The sequence below is a fragment of the Rhinopithecus roxellana genome, chromosome 1 (assembly GCF_007565055.1).
Source record: "Rhinopithecus roxellana isolate Shanxi Qingling chromosome 1, ASM756505v1, whole genome shotgun sequence".
Classification (NCBI taxonomy): domain Eukaryota; kingdom Metazoa; phylum Chordata; class Mammalia; order Primates; family Cercopithecidae; genus Rhinopithecus; species Rhinopithecus roxellana.
The window spans coordinates 29,168,848-29,186,390 of record NC_044549.1 but is presented as its reverse complement, the minus strand read 5'-3'; the positions used below and the strand labels follow the sequence as shown (position 1 = coordinate 29,186,390).

The 17,543-nt window shown below is 39.4% G+C and overlaps 1 protein-coding gene across 1 annotated transcript in view; it reads left to right on the top strand.

Annotated features, from left to right (window-relative positions):
• The window catches only part of MYH15 (myosin heavy chain 15), a 135,631-nt gene that overhangs the window by 3,879 nt on the left and 114,209 nt on the right, over nucleotides 1-17,543 (top strand). The window contains 8 exon segments of the mRNA XM_030935953.1: nucleotides 2,919-2,948; nucleotides 2,950-3,067; nucleotides 7,617-7,723; nucleotides 11,596-11,739; nucleotides 13,175-13,331; nucleotides 13,972-13,999; nucleotides 15,307-15,400; nucleotides 17,433-17,525. Of these exon segments, the coding sequence (XP_030791813.1) occupies nucleotides 2,919-2,948; nucleotides 2,950-3,067; nucleotides 7,617-7,723; nucleotides 11,596-11,739; nucleotides 13,175-13,331; nucleotides 13,972-13,999; nucleotides 15,307-15,400; nucleotides 17,433-17,525 (771 nt within the window).

Here is a 17,543-nt window from a genome sequence, read left to right as displayed (position 1 = left end):
TCCTGATTCTTCTGCTGGCAAGGTTAATTTGTTTACTTCTTTTGGGCATTTGAGCTCTTTCATTTTCTAATTTTTTTTTTTTTTTTTTTTTTTGAGACGGAGTCTCGCTCTGTCGCCCAGGCTGGAGTGCAGTGGCCGAATCTCAGCTCACGGCAAGCTCTGCCTCCTGGGTTTATGCCATTCTCCTGCCTCAGCCTCCCGAGTAGCTGGGACTACAGGCGCCCGCCACCTCGCCCGGCTAGTTTTTTGTATTTTTTTAGTAGAGACGGGGTTTCACCATGTTAGCCAGGATGGTCTCGATCTCCTGACCTCGTGATCCACCCGTCTCGGCCTCCCAAAGTGCTGGGATTACAGGCCTGAGCCACCGTGCCCAGCCCATTTTCTAATTTAAGATGTTGCTAGGACTGGGCTGTGACAAGTGTGTTATTCTATAAAATTGTAAAGCCATATGTGCAACTGGAACCTAAAGAGACCCAGAGGTCAGTAGGATATTAAGGGGTTAATGGATGCCTGAGGGGGCCAAGGAGAAAGAAGGATTTTGATCCTTTTTTTGCTCAGGTGAATCATTCTCTTGGCTTCAGTTACCTATCTCCAAATGATGGCCAGGCCTGCCCCACTCCTGGCACCTACTGTTTCCTATTTTCTAGTGCCTGCTCCTGCATATTCTGTTCCTTGTATACTTTTAAATATGTTAAATGCTCCAGACTTGCAGGGAGAGTTACACAGCTGTGTGCTCTATGTCTTACTGTGATCTTTTCATCTCTGATGTTATAATAAGAACTACTTGTAAAAATTCTGTTAATTATGAAATATAAGCACATGGCACACATTGACCAACCAGAATGGAATGAAATGAAAGGTAGTTAGTTCTCTCCTTCTCCCACCCATCTCCTGCTCTCACTACTCAGATATCCATTTCTTAGGTATCTTTTCAGGAAGTTTGTACACATATGTATCAATGGATATCTTTTATATTCCCAATAGACTTCCTGAGCTCTACTGTCTACTGAGTGCAAGCCACGAGGAGGTCACACATACAGAGAGGAGGAGGATGTAGTGCATTCTTTCACAAATCCAGGCTCACAACTTGCCTCCCTGACTATGGCTTTTCCTCATCCCCATCTACCCAGAATATGCTGCCAGAGCCATTTTCCTGAAATACTGCTTTCCTCATGTTCCTGCCTACAGAGTTGATGATGTTTCCTATCATCTATTTCTAAATTTCTCTGCCTTACTTTCAGAGCTTTCCTTTATCTTGAGTTCTTCTATATTCAAATGTCTAACAATGTTATTACTGTTATAATGATTACGAAACCTGAATCTGAATGCTCACCCGCAGAAAAATCAGTTTTGTCTTTTTCCCTGAGAAATGCTACCTTCAGTCCCAACTCTGGAGGGCCATCATGTATGTTGTTTCTCTTGAGCAGGTTTTCTTCTCTCCACTTCAGGAAATGTTCCTGTACATTAAGACTAGTGCTTGCATTACATAGGCGAGGAAACTGCACCTACTGTCGCTAAGTGATTTCGCACAAGTCACATGCCTCTTTTCTGGCAGAAATAAAACTAAGTCTTAGCCTAGACCACTAGTCTTTGCTTTAAGCCATACTCCTTTAAATTAGATCCTAAAAGTGGCTTCACTATACCTATCCAAGCCACCACAAAGAAGAAAAGCAGATTAAGTGCAGTGAAATACATTAGTTTATTGGATTTGTTCATTGCAAGAGAGTAAGTGATTGCAGTTCATTCTGAAGTGGGTGCTGATCTGTCCTCAAAGGCAGCACCTGAGCTAAGCAAACTTGGCAAGTCCTTCTCTACCTTCTCATCTATAAATGGGACGAGTAACACTTGCCTTGCACACTTGAGTGAAGAGGAAGACTTTTTTTTGTCCAAATAGAGAGAATAACAGCTTATCATTTAATATCATGAAGACCCAGTTTCCATTTCTTCTCCTCCCTGTTATCAAATGTAAAGTGTGAAAATTAAAGATAAACTATGTCCAGTGTTTGGTATACAGTGGGTGCTCAATGACTTCAGCCTTGATAATCTGCCCAGCAACTCAGTCCCTCTAAGACTGATACTTGCCTGGCTTGAGCCAATGAACTTCTTTATTTACTCCAGCCTCACTCACATCACCCTGTAACCTGCTTGTCACCTTCTGCCTGGGCTTCTTCATTATTGCTCTTGGCCAGGTCTCCCAAATGCCCATCTGTGCTTGTATTTTTGTAAATCATCTGCTCCCAGACACTTATTTCTGCCAAGATACTTATCTTTTTATCCCTTTACTGTCTACTACTGAACATTTATCTGAACCACTTCTTTTTGTAACCATAGTCTGTCTATGACGGTCTGTCTACTTGGGGGTAATTAGATACCTCGAAACACCTCTCCACTCCTATGAAAGGGCCTGGTGTCCACAACTTGATGTTTCTCTATCTGGACCATCCTATCACCTGTCAGAACTCCATGGCCCAGGGTGGCATTATGACTTTCACTGACTACAGGCACTTCTGTCTTTTAAGGACCATTTCTCCACAAAAAAATATTAAAAATCAGATTTCATAACTGTGTTGGCCTAAAGATGAATATAATCCAGGCTCTGTTCATTAATATGTATCATTCATATTACACTTATATTTTTCTTCTGATTTAAAAATAAATTAAACATTTTCATGGTCCCCTAAAAGCATCATGGGCCTCAGGCGCTGTGCCTTCTATGTCTAGTGGGTAAGTCAGCCCTGCTAGAGTCAGATATTGTTGAGTCTAATTTTGTATAAATTTGAGACACAGCAAAGAGAAAGAAGAGGCACAGGTAGTAGTAGGAAAACTTAATACTCTTTGGTCTATCTTTGTGAATGATTGCTCATTTAGAGCTTGATTTCCACTTTTTTCTTCTCTGTACCAATTTTTTTTTTTTCCAGAGTGAATCTTTTCTACTCACGTTTAGGCCTAGCCTTTTTTTGGTGGATTGCCTTAATAAGGATGGATCTGTCAGAGCTTGGAGAAGCCGCAGCCTTCCTCAGAAGAAGCGAAGCTGAGCTGCTTCTACTACAGGCCACGGCCTTGGACGGTGAGACATGTGGTGGCTGCTGGCTTCACTTTATTTTGCTCCTTCAAGGTGGTGACTAAGATTTGATTGATAGAGAAGAGTCATCAGTTCTAGAGCCTAACTTATTTGCTTGGGGTGTGATCAGCCTCTAGGAAACAGCAATTGAGGGCCTCTGAGTATTCAGGGTAGGAATGGTGGCTGGGAGGCAGCCTAGGCCCGGGCCCTACACGCTTGGTCCTAAGACAGGTTTTCTCTTCAAGGAGCCCCTGTTGTAATACAGACACCTGCAGGAATGGCCACAGACAAAGCCTTTCCTAGAAACCTTTTAGTTATCGGTGAATGCCACAGTAGAGCGAGGAGCCTGTGACTTAGACTGGTAGGTAACGTTTGTACATTGTGGGGAAGAAGAAAGGGAAAGACTCTGGTAAGGCTGCAGACTTTGAAGTTGTCTCTGGCTCTCCAGAATTTTCTGAAGTTGGAGCTTTGCCTCTGGCGGTCTTCTAGGTCAGCAGGGTCACTCAGCCAACACTAAGCAAAAGATAACTAGGAGACTTGCTCACCCTGATTCATAATTCCTTGGTAGTTACAGGCAAGGACAAAGGTTAATGAGGATTTAGCCTTAAAAAAAAAAAAGGCTAAGTTCTACATTGAAATCTCTAAGTAAATGTTATTCTTTTTCCTGCTACCTTTACATGTCTGTGTTGAATTTCAGCTAATTGGAGATGTAGAAATCAGATTCACAGTGTGATATAGCATCAAGCTACCTACATGTCTTAATCCAAAATTATTCAGTAGGTGCAGCAGAAGGACTGGCTGAATGTTGTTCTAGTATTCAGAATTAGTCAACATTAGACTTCAATATGACCAATTATAATTCAAGCCAGTTATGGAGGATATTATATTTCCATCACAGACCAGTCCTGGATCAGTTCCCAGTTTCCAGTCATTGGATTCATGACTGTGATTGGATTTTAGGCTAATTATAATCCATCAAATCAAATATAATAACCGAACTATCCCTGAGGTCAGAACTGGTCATGCAGAGGCTTATCGCAGGTAGTTAGATAATGCAGGACAAGATAACAGTGGTGCCAGGAAGAAAAAAAAAAATTGGGCCTAAGCATTAGAGATAATTGGATGATGCATTTATTAAAATAAGCACCGTAAATAATTACTTAAAACATAGCAATCTACATAATTTTCTATTAATTTTTTGGACCAAACAATCCTTCCTCATAGAAATGCACTGGCAGCAAAGACACAAGTGTTAGCAAAAGTTGTTCATCTTCCCAAGCTGGTAGACAATGGAGTTTGCTTTTTTGAACTCGGGTCAAATGGAAGCAGTGTGATGACAAGTATTTAGCAGGTAGTCTTGGGTTCAAATTCCCTGTCCTTGACCATCTCTGGCTGGATAATTAGAGCAAATCACCTCACTTTATTGAGCTCTGGTTTCCTCATTTGTCAAAGGAGATGATACTTGTCCTGTCTACCTTCCTCCATTGCTGTGAGGACCAAATGAGACTATAAATGTGACAAAAATAAATATAATGTATTATTATGATACCTGAGAAGGAAAACTAGAATTCCTGGGTGTCAGTGAAGAAGCCCAAGTGGTTTTAGAGCTAAGACAAAACACCATTCCAAAGTCAAATGTAAATAATTCTTATATTAGAACATGTAAGCAATCTATTTAAAATGACTCTAAAACTGAATATAGTATTACTCCCGTTTTAATCGATAACCTAGAAAAACGATTCAAAAGAAATACTTCAAATACATAACAGTGGCTATCTCTGAGTTGTTTGATTATGGGTGATTAAAAACATTCTTTTCTTCATACATTACTCTTCAAGTTTTCTTCAATAAACACATATTAGCTTTAAATTGGAAAAGATATTTAATTGTCTAAAGCTATGAAATCATATAGGAAAAGGCCTACTTTACAGATGAGAATACGAACAGCCAAAAGAGATGAAGACATGTGGCTTTATATCTTGTTACAAGCAAAGCCAGTGTTAAAATTCTGGCTGTCTCGCTCAAATCCATTGCTATCTGCATTTCCAGCTCTGCATTATTCATGAACACCAGGAATTAAAACTGACGGAGTTCATTTACTTCATTTTTTAAAATGCCCCTGTCAGGGTTTGGGCCTCAGATGAGAAAGGATTTCTGATAATTTTTATCCCCCACTAAGTTTTTCCAGGGGTGGTAAAAGAGAGACTTCATCATGAGGCAGGCGATGAGCCTACTCCTGAAGAGAAGAATTGGAGGAAAAAAAGCTAAGCATGTGTTAGAGGAGGCAGGCTGTAATGGAGAAGCACTGATTCAGGAGGCGGATGATCTCATTTCTAGAGACATTATTACAGTGCCTACCACTAATTAGCTATGTGACTATGGGCAACTCTCTTCATCTCTCTCCCAAGGTTCTTTTTCTAAAAAGAGAGAGAGATACAGAGGGAGAGAATCTGTGCCAGGTGACCTTCAAGTTTCTTTCAAGTGATAACATTTGGTTTAAAATGCAGAGCATTTTACCTTAAACACACACAAAAAATATATGCTAACTGGGTGCTTTTCAAAAACAAGCATATTTTCATAGACATAACACAAAGCAAAATCAGTTTTTGCAAAAAGGGACCAAAATAATGAATACAATGCAAAGCCAGTATTTAAAACACAAATGATAAGTAGAAAGCAAATGCACAATCAGCTAGATGGGAACATAAACTCCTCTTGCCAAGCAGTTTTAGTGGTGAATTGTTTGTAATCAGGGAAAAGAAGAAGGCAGCGCTGATAGCAAGAAAGTCGTGAGCAACCAAATTCTTTGCAGAGACAAGCATGGTGGAAGAAGGGGCGAATGGTGCCCAATTGCAGCTCTTTTGTACACACTCCTTCCCCAGTCTTATTGCCTTCCTCTGGGAAATGAGGATCATCTGTCCTGCGGCAGTGAGCCCTCTCTAGCTTTTGTGACTCATATATTAGAGGTGATGGTGGTGACTGAGTTCACATTACCTGTTAGTGTTGTGGTAATAGTGGGGTTTTTACCTGTGTCTTCCCTAGCCATTCACTGGCTAGCATTTTCCCTCTTTCAGCCAAAGGCTTTCACCATCTACCTGAGTAGCTGTGACCTGGGGACTTCTGTGAGCTTCTACTAAGGCTCATTTTCATGTATATATATAAAATATTCATTTTCCTTTAAAAGGAAAGTGTGATATATTACATATACATATATACACACATATATATACTTTTAAAGGAAAATGAGCCAACTCCTGGGTTCAAGTGATCTTCCCCGGTCAGTCTCCTGAGTAGCTAAGACTACAGTCATGCACCGTCACACCTGCCTAATTTTTATGTTTTTATTTTTTATTTTTGAGACAGAGTCTCGCTCTGTCACCCAGGCTGGAGTGCAGTAGTGGAATCTCTGCTCACTACAACCTCCGACTCCCTGGTTCAAGTGATTCTCTTGCGTCAGCCTCCTGAGTAGCTGGGATTACAAGCACATGTCACCATGCCCAGCTAATTTTTGTATTTTTAGTAGAAATGGGATTTCACCATGTTGGCCAGGATGGTCTCGATCTCCTGACCTCGTGATCCGCCCGCCACGGCCTCCCAAAGTGCTGGGATTACAGACGTGAGCCACCACACCTGTCCTTATTTGTTTTTTGTAGAGACAGGACTGGGGGAGTAAAGGGTCTGGCTATATTGCCCAGGCTACTCTTGAACTCCTGGGGTCAGGATATCCTCTCACCTTGGCCTCCCAAAGTGCTAGAATTATGAACATGAGCCACTGCACCCAGGCCCTTAAAATCATAGTTTTTATTCATCATTACTATCTGCTTCAAGTGGGAGAGAAAGAGAAGCTGCCTCAGGTATTCATAAGAGTTCTGGCTCATTTCACCCCAGACCTCTTGTTGGTTAATCAGTTTATGGAGGGCTACTTTGCTTAGGGATGGGGTATAGGAGTGAGGAAGGTGAAGAGAGAAAAAGAACATATGGGGGACAAATAAGATGAGCTGGTTATGTTGTGTGACATAAACAACCCATATTCTCTCTTCTCAACCTGCCCCCCTGCCAATTCCACCATGTAATTTCACTTAGCTGACTTTCACTCCAAGATTAGACATGAGGTCTAAAGAAACACTGAAGAACGTAACCATTATTCTAAATTTTCACTTAAGTTATTCCCAGACTTTTCTGAATGAGTTTTTTTGGGGAGGGAATCTGGAAGGGGTACAAGCACCAGGGCGGTTAGGTGGTTACCTAAATCCTGGGGTGTGAGTGGAGGAAAGCGTTGGGGTTGGGTGGGGTGTTGGGAGGTAACTTTCTTGTAGCAAAATGATCTATGGCACCCCCAAGCTGCTGCTTGCTGAGATGTTTCTTGTTCCTATAGAGCCATTATGTGAGTGAGGGTGTCTTCAGGATGAGCTTTCATGATTTTATCTAACTTTGCAAGTTCCTGTAGTCAACAAGCCGATTTAGCAGAAATGAGATTCGATCTATCAGTATGAAAGTGTCCAGTGTATATTTCTGTAAGTACTATAGCTATAATCCATTTTTTTTTTCTCTACAGGGAAGAAGAAATGCTGGATTCCTGATGGTGAGAATGCTTATATCGAGGCTGAGGTAAAAGGGAGTGAAGATGATGGAACAGTAATTGTTGAGACAACAGATGGAAAGGTAAAGAAATTTTTATTTCATTGTGTTGATGACTATGTTCTCTATCAAATAACTAAATATATTATTTCTATAATATTTTAATTAAAGACCTGGGGTAGGAGATACCACTGACTCACTGTGGAGTCATTCATTTTAAGAAGCTCCTCCTTAAGTCAATGGGCACAATGGCTCATGCCTGTAATCTCAGCATTTTGGGAGGCCGAGGCAGGCAGATTGCTTGAGCCCAGGAGTTTGAGACCAGCCTGGGCGACATGGCAAAATCCTGTCTCTACAAAAAAATACAAAAATAAGCCAGGTGTGGTGGTATGTGCTTGTAGTCCCAGCTACTCGGGAGGCTGAGGTGGGAGGATCACCTGAATCTGGGGAGGTCAAGGTTGCAGTGAGCAGGGATCCCACTCTGGTTGCACCCCAGCCTGGGCAACCAGAGTGAGATCCTGTCACCAAAAACAAATAAACAAACAAAAAAAAACCTCCTCTTACCATCAAAGATTTAATGAAGAACAGTGAATAAATCAGAGTAACACAATTGCCAGTGGCAAAGATTATTGACCAGAACTCACAGCCATTTCCACTTTTTCATCAATGTTTCAAGTTAGTATTTTTTTAAAAAGGTATCCTGTGGGATGAATAATGACTTAAGGAACCATGAAGCAAGTTGTGTTTGTAGGATCAAGAATGAGATGTATAATTTGAGTAAAAATGGCATAGTGTCACAGAGATCAAGTGATGGGTGAATGGCCAGTAATGACGAACGCTACAGAAGGAGATTAAGAGTTGGAGAAAGTCTTGGATTTCAGAATTAGGAGGTCATCTATGACCTTTGAAAGAAAATGTTATGCCAAGTGTTGGGGTACAAGCTAGACTGTTTCACAGAGGAAATGTGTAGTGAAGCCATAATACCCCCAGCCCCTTCTCTCTGCCACCAAAGCATTCAGAGCAGCAGGGTAATATTGAGAAGACAGCTCACTCTCAGAACCTTTGCCTATATTGCTGAATTCACATTACCTGCCACCCCGTGGTATAAGCTGGGCCCCATTTCTATCCTACTTCAATGAATGCTTCCTTATAGATTTTGCAGATGATTCCCTGCCAATATTCACTTCTCTAAACTCCTTTAAATTCTGTCTCTTCCCAAATCCATAACAAGCCACATCCTATAACAAGCAGATATTGTTGATATCAAGAAAGTTTGTATTTTTAATGCTCTATTTGTTTTTAGGCAATTTACCATCTAACGTGTTGCCATCTGATTTTTAAAATTCTGGAAGCCACTCATAAACTACCACACAGAATGCTTTCATATGTCTTCCTGACAGTCAATATTTGTTATGTAAAAAATTCTCAAATTAGGTAGATGTTATTTAACTCTTCATGAAATTAAGAAAAGAACTTGGTCGTTTTCAACTGGAACATAAATAGGTGGACAAGGGAAAATTCAGCAAGAAATTTTCCTTAGTCCTAAATCAGTAAACGAAGAAATAGAGAGACTCAGTCAGGGTCATTTAACCTTGGGACAATATTTTATTAGAAAAGATCCCCCAAAGAAATCCTGTGCCCATTAGCAGTCATTCCGCCTTCTTTCCTCCTGCACCAGCCCCAGGCAATCACTGATCTACTTTCTATCTCTATAGATTTGCCTATTCTAGCAATTTCAGATAAATAGGAGCATATAATCAGTGGCCTTTTGTTTCTGGCTTCTTTCACTTAGCATAATGTTTTTGAGATTCATTCACATTGTCACATGAATAAATATTTCATTCCCTTTTATGGATAAATAGTATTCCATTTTATGGATATACCATGTTGTTCATCCATTCATCAGTTGATTATCACTGGGTTGTTTGTATGTTCTGTCTATTATGAATAATGTTTCTATGAACATGCATGTGCAAGTTTTTGTGGGGACACATGTTTTCATTTCTCTTGGGAGTGCATTTGCTGGATCATATGGTAACTCTATATTAAGCATTTTGAGAAATTTCCAAACTGCTTTCCAAAGTGGCTACCATTTTACATTTCCATCAGCAACATACAAGAATGAAACTTTCTCCATATCCTTACGAACACATTGTATTTTCTTTTTGATTATAGTCATTCTATTGGGCATAAAGTGGTATTTGAATGTGGTTTTTATTTGCATTTCCCCAGTGACTAATGACGTTGAGCATCTTTTCATGTACATATTGGCCATTTGTTTATCTCCTTCAGAGAAATGTCTGTTCAAGCTCTTTGCCCATTTTTTTAATTGGGCTATTGACTCTCCATTATTCAGTTGTAAGAGTTCTTTTTACTTTCTGGATGCAAATCTCTTATCACATGTATTATTTGTACATATTTTCTCTCAGTCTATGTATTGTCTTCTCATTTTCTTAATGATGACCAACTAAATTATATTAGGCCTCCAGATGTGAGGCTTGCTCTTCTGAGCACATTCTCCAGAACAAACTACTTTGCCTTCAACAGCACTTAAGGTGATTTGTGATTATAATGTGGTTACAACCTTAGGAAGAAGAGCATGAAAGCCATTAATGCAGGTAGAGAGAAGAGTCTGAAGGTGGTTTATTTTGTCCTGCTTGTCCTTCCTTCATGTAGTGAAGGTCCCATTCCCCCAGCTTTACTCTGTGTCTCCCTGGCTCCAGGATTCTTCTTCCTCATGTTAGAAGTGACTACACTTCCAATCACCTTTGGTCTTTGTAACATTAACAAAGGCAATAAATCCAGTGGGTGTAAAGTACTACTTATTGATGAAAGTTGGTAATGAAAAAAATAGAAAAATAGAATTAGGGAAAAGGGGAGGTTTTTGAAGATGTATGAGATAGGATTACGTTCTGCATGAGTTTGAGGGGAGATGAGGAGTCCTTGAAATACAGAAAGTGAAGGGACTCAAAAGAAGAGGGATTACTGTTAGAACAATGTCGAAGAAGACAGATGGATAGAAACTGAATCAAGAATGTAAAGAGTGTAAGAGCCTTGGGAAGAAGCCATCACCAACTAGGATTAAATGGGGCAATCAATTGACACAAATATGTATTAATCTGGAAAAGGGGTATAGAAAGCGTGTTAGGAAACCTGTGAGAAGAATCCCAAGAAAGTATTTGATAGTAGAAATGCATCCATATTAATCAAGATATTAATATTTATTATTTACCATAACCCAAGCATTGTGATTATAGTTATTAAGCATTTAATAATTATAGTTATTAAGACAACATCAAAAATGAACATGCATGTGCAAGTTTTTGAATGTCATTAAAGAAGACAACATCAAAAATCCTTCTTAAGGTATTTATAATCTAGCCAGAAAATAGTCTAACATAGTCAATTATTAAAACATACACAAGAGTATTAATGTAAAGATAGTACAAGTGGTAAGACTTAACAAAAGAGGATAAACTAATAAGCTGGAGTAGTTGGGAAGGTTTGAGGGAGGAAACAGGTTTTGAACTAGGTCTGGAAGGATAAGGTCTGCCTCCTTAATCCTCCACTCCAAGCTTCTTCTTCTAAATTTCCAAGGTATGTTGGGACATCAAGGGCTGGAAGTTGGGGGTTAGATCGTGCGTAATATGATCTATGTACTCTTAGAGGCAATCAGGGCTAGCCAGAAGCCACAAGATTAGGGTAGTGCATGACAGAAAATCTTGATATAACAAGATTTGATATAACAATAATACTATGTTTACTTCATCTTTAGGGAAGGAGAGGACTTTTTCATGTTTTTTTTCCATGAAGTTTGGCTTAATTTCTTCTGGCCCCATCCCCTAATGAGGCATCATTTTTTTCTTTTTGAGTCTGAATATTCTTTCTGATGCATGGGAAAATGAATAAGCATAAGAGACAGGGGAATATATTATGTATTTTTCTTTTCTCTATAGAGTCTGAGCATAAAAGAGGACAAAATCCAGCAGATGAATCCTCTAGAGTTTGAAATGATTGAAGACATGGCAATGCTGACTCACCTCAATGAGGCATCCGTGCTGCATGCCCTGAAGCGGCGCTATGGCCAGTGGATGATCTATGTGTGTAATACGCTTTCCTGCTGAACTGTCATGCTGGCACTCAGATTGCATGTCCCAGTCTCTCCTGGGTGATCTCTCACATTGAGTCTAAGCATGCTCACATGGGGATAGTCCTTGAGGAATGTCTACTGGGAAGGGACCTTATCTTAACATTTCCCCAATTTTATTTTGTCAACATTCATATGCCTTCCCACAGGTCACCCTTAGTTAAAAGCATGAGATTTGGAGCCTGACAGACTACCATCAGCACTGTCACTTGCTTGTTAAGTTTCCTAACTTCTTGAAGTTGCCTTATCTATAAAGTGGGATAACAATGTTTGCCTCTCCATGGGAGCTTGGGGGATTAAATAAAAGAATGTAGGTAAAGCACCTAGTTCAATGCATGTCACCTAGTTAGTGATTAATGAGTGAGATGATTTCTTCATCATCATTAAATTGATGATGGTTGGTTGCTCAGGTTCTTTGACTTGCTCAAAACCTATGCAGCAGAAGCAGTGCTGAGTAGATTAAGCTACGATGTAGCATCTGGGACCCATGGCCATAGGACCCATGGCATGCAACCAGCTTGCTCCTCAGCTCTCTGATTTACCATGTAACTGTATTAGTTTCCCTGAGGTGCTGTAACAAAATTACCACAAGCTGGGTGGCTTAAAACAACAGAAATTATTCTCTTACAGTGCTGGAGGCCAGAAGTCCAAAATCAAATCCAATCAGCAGGGCTGCACTCCCTCTGGAGGCCTTTGGGGAGAATCCTTCCTTGTCTCTTCCAGCTTCTAGCGGCTCTAGCATTCCTTTTGGTTGTATCACTCCAGTCTCTGCCTCCATTGTCACATCACCTTCTCCTGTGTGTATCTTCTATAAAAACACAAGTTATTGTATTTAAGACCCACCTGGATGTCATCATCTTGAGACCCTTAACCCTTAATTACATTTGTAAAGACTATTTTTTCCAAATAAGATTTCATTCACAGGCTCTGGAGAATAGGACATAAACATGTCTATTTGGGGGCCATAATTCAACCTCTTCAGTGACTGAGTGACCCACATGAGCTATTCCTTCTCAGTGCCCTAAAAATCAAGCCCCTAATCTTGCTGAGGCAGAGAATCCCCTCTGGCCTCAAATGCCTGATGGCTGGTTACTGAAATCTCTGCAGTCCTGCCATTAGGGTCCTCTCTGTCTTCAGAAGCTCCATGTGTCAGACTTGTTAGTAATTAGCAGGTCTCCCAGAAGAGAGGTAATCCCAGGTCCTGATGTTACTCTAACCTGGTTCTGTCTCTTCTTGTTAGAAGTCCCTTCTCTACATGATTCCAAAAACTCTCCTCTGAGTTCCTTTATAAGTAACATTTGAGCAAATGTTACTTGACAGTGGAAGAGCTGACAAACCTGGAAGTATTTCTAATCTAGTTTCTGAAATCTTTTCTGATCTTCCCTCAGACATATTCAGGTCTCTTCTGTGTGACCATAAACCCTTACAAATGGCTTCCCGTGTATAAGAAAGAAGTCGTGGTCGCCTACAAAGGGAAGAGGCGATCAGAGGCTCCCCCTCACATCTTTGCTGTTGCCAATAATGCCTTTCAGGACATGCTTCACAGTGAGTAGCTGCCCTACAAAATAAAAAGTAAAAATATCTGATCTACTTTTTTTCTATGTCCCTAAGAGGCACTTAGGCATTGTGAGCGGAGCATGGCCTTTACAGTTAACTAATCACTTGAAGCCTCTGTTTCCTTCTAGATAAAATGTGGGCGAAATAGTACCTACCTCCTAGGGTTATTGGGCCGATTAGTTTGTACATCAAAGTGAGATAATGCATTTAAAGTGCTCGGCCCAGTGGCTGGCCCAGAGTAAGCCCCCTGTAGATGTTAGCCTTTATTATATAAAGCATCTGCTTTAGTGTCTGGCACAAAGAAGTTATTCTATAGATATTATTACACAATGATTCTTAAAAGGCTTAAAGTGTCAAGAATCTCAATCATTAGTTGGTTACCATTTGTATGTAGAGCAAAGAAATAGGCCTTTAATTTATATGTTCTTATGACTGGCATACATAGGGGCAAGAGAAAATTGATTTTACTCTGTACCATTTGAGTGGTATGTTTTTCTAACTATAAATGATGCTAATCCTTTCCCATGTGTCTGATTTCAAATTATAGCTAGGGAAATTTTGAATAAGTTCATACTAATACATAATCCTCGAACATAAGAATATTCTGGCATTTTTCTTTCTTTTGTAGATCGAGAAAATCAGTCTATACTCTTTACGTAAGTGTTTGCCTTGTTTTTCTTTTTTGGCCTGAAGTAAGTTTCAGTGGAAATAGATACCTCCATTTCACTGGGAATAAAACTTTGATTCACCGTCTTTGAATTAATTGCCCTTTAGGTGCAATACCTTTGAGGTAAGAAAAAGATACTCAGGAAATTGTCATTGTGCTTTAGTCAGTGATGACTCCAAATATGGTGTCAGCTAGTCTGCCTCCCTCATTTTCAGAGATCCTTTAGAAATAGTGCATGAGCTGATCTTAATTACCTTCTTGATGATTAAGAGAGCTACACTGTCCCAAATGGTCAACTTCAAAAGCCTCTGGATGGCTAAGCAGAGGGGCTGAATGTCCAGTAGGTATGGCCATGGAACATTTAAGAAGCAGTTGTGGGCAGCCAGATTGGGGCAGGCCAAAGTACATGAAGCAGTGAAAACTAAAAGATGGTGACATTTAGAGAAATAAGAAAGGGAGTTAAAAGGATAGAAGGAAGGGTCACAGTGGTATCTTATTGTATGTGAATTTTGATGAAAAGAGCACTGGCCAGCCAGGTAAAATGTCAGCATGGTGACTGAGACTCAAGGAGCTGTGAAGTGCTAAAGTCCTTTACCTTCCCATGCAATGATGATGATACCACCTTGTACATTGGGGTCTCCATTGGCTTCAGTTATCCCAGGAGAGATCATAAGGTCTCAGAATTTTAGAGCTAGATGAACAGTTGGAGTTCAGACTTTCATAGAGATGATAAACTATTTTCTGGAGTTTTGTGTAGATAAAGGCAGGCAGGCCTTGATTCAATGATGCTTATGTTGAAGAGGCTATAGATTTACCACTGTGCTCTTCCCACATTACAAAGTTAGCTGGTTGTCAAAGGTAAGGTAAAGCCTAAAGCCCAACTGCCTGGTGAAGTAATTGGTAGCCTTTTTCTGAGAAGAGGGTTGGACTTGGCTGTATAGTAGCCTTCATATGTGAAAATCTCTTGAACAGCTGGTAGTGAGGAGCCTTGTCTAGTTAGAAGAGGTGCTTTCCTACTGTTTGTTATTAGGACCATAAGGAACAGGCTTCCTAATATTTACAAAATTTGTGATCTTTCTAACTCCAGATTTTTACCCATGCTGTTTTTCCAGCCTGAAATGTCCTTGCCTTTCTCCCAACCAATTAAATGTCAATATGTCCTCAAGTTCCATCAGAAGCTCTACTTTTATGTAAAAGCTTCCCTGCTTGCCATAGCCTATATGATCAAAATTACCTGTCTTTCATTGCATTGATAATCAGAACTAGTTAACTGTGTCACTGAATTTCAAATCACAGAGGAGAATCTGGTGCTGGAAAGACTGTGAACAGCAAACATATTATCCAGTATTTTGCCACCATAGCAGCCATGAGTGAACCCAGGAAAAAGCCGGTAAGTGTTTATATAGCTTGGCAGAAAAGATGAGGTGGCCCTATCCACTGGATCATGGAAGCTCTGTCCTGACCACTTTTGGGAAGTAAGGAGGCAACGAGTGTCACAGGACAATTTGCAAATTATAGAAAAGTATTTTTTTTTTAAATCTTTCCTTTGTTCCTTGAGAGGATCATCAAGTGCTCCAAACAATAACATGAAAACATTAATTACATAATCAATTTCACTTCTGCTTAAAGGGGCATTTTCTGGCCTGGTCTTTGTTGGATCTGTAAGTTAAGTCCTCAAGATTCAAACCATCTTACCTAAAGTCTAGAGTCATCGGTGGCTTGGATATTTCTGAATCCCTTTAGCTACTGTGAGATATCAAATTCCCACAAATATGCACCAATAAAAGTTTTCTTCATTCATACCTAACTCCTGGTTAAGTACAGTTGATTAAGCTATTAGTAGAATTCTGTAATGTGGCAAGCCCTCCATCTCCAGGTCAAACCCCATTCTTGCTTTGATAACCAATGGCCAAAACCTGCTTCCAAATTTGGTTATATTAGCTTGGAATGAGAAATCAGAAAAACAGGTGGATGACAGAGTTCTAAATGCCTAATGGACATACCCCTCAATGTTAATCACATACCACGTTCAGAAAAATCTTTGCCTTCCCTATTAAAAACAACAACAACAACAACAACAACAAAACTTGTTCATTTTAGTTTAGCTCCATTAACATGTTAATGGACATCATAATAACTTGAGGATAACTAAGACCATACACGTTGGTATGCAAAATAAAATTAGGTAATGCTGAATGGAACTCAAAATCAATGAGTTATTGAGCTGTTAGACCTCTCATTTTTCTATGTCTGGCATGATTATTTTGCTTTTTCAATTCGATACTGGATGTTTGCTGTTTTTGCAAAGTAAGAAATATATTAAAATAGTCATCTGGCTCAATTTTTAAACTATAGAAGTTTCTTTTCTAACGACCACATTCCTGAATTTGATTATTGATTTCTTTGGGTATCATTGAACTCTTTTATTCAGTAGATATAACTTTGTTTTTACAAGCATTTTAGATTTTTGTGGGTTTTTTTTTTTTTTTTTTTTTGGTGTGCATTAAATGGTTTGGTTTAGCCATTGAGTTTTATGATATGATACAATACATAATATATAACACTTCTATGGAAATCTTTGCTCGTGTATATATTATGTTCTCTAACTTATTTGAAGGACAGTAAACCCATATTACTGAGAAGGGATACAATACTTACAAATCCATAAATTATTGAGTACAATGTACTATATACGTTCCCCCATAAAATGGGGAGTATTATATAGTAGAAGGGATATAAGAAGGGATATAATATTTATAAATCCATAAATTATTAAATACCATATACTATATAGTTACCCCCATAAAATTGGTCTTTGAGGCTGACTGGAAAACAATAAAGCCATGTAGATATGGTAGACAGGTCGATGATATGTTTTGGCCCATCAGCCTGAGCACACGTGATTCAAATTCAAGATCAATACTATTAAAAGTCACTACTCGGTGGGAACCTCTAGATTACTTAGGAAAAGAAGCAAGCAAAAGTGTAGTTTAATAACACCAAGAGTCTGTTGTATTATGCTAGGATAAATTTCCAGGTGCAAAGATCAGATGGGAAGAGAGGAAGATTAATGATGGGGGAAATACATGATATGATGTTTGTCTGTAAATAAACTGGTATGTTTTTCTTTTTTATTTGGTGACGATTTTCTTTTCCCACTCAGGCCAATGCCAACCAAAAAAGAAGCATTGCAAATAAATGAGCTCCCACATATTCATAGGGATATTGTATATTGTTAGCCTCTGTCATCCACCTGTTTTTCTGATTTCTCATTCCAAGCTAATATAACTAAATTTGGAAGCAGGTTTTGGCCATTGGTTATCAAAGCAAGAATGGGGTTTGACCTGGAGATGGAGGGCTTGCCACATTACAGAATTCTACTAATAGCTTAATCAACTGTACTTCTCTTTCATGTGTCTCAGGGGGCGTTAGAAGAGCAAATCATGCAAGCGAATACTATCTTGGAAGCATTTGGAAATGCTAAATCCCTGAGAAATGACAACTCCTCTCGTTTTGTAAGTAACATGATTTAG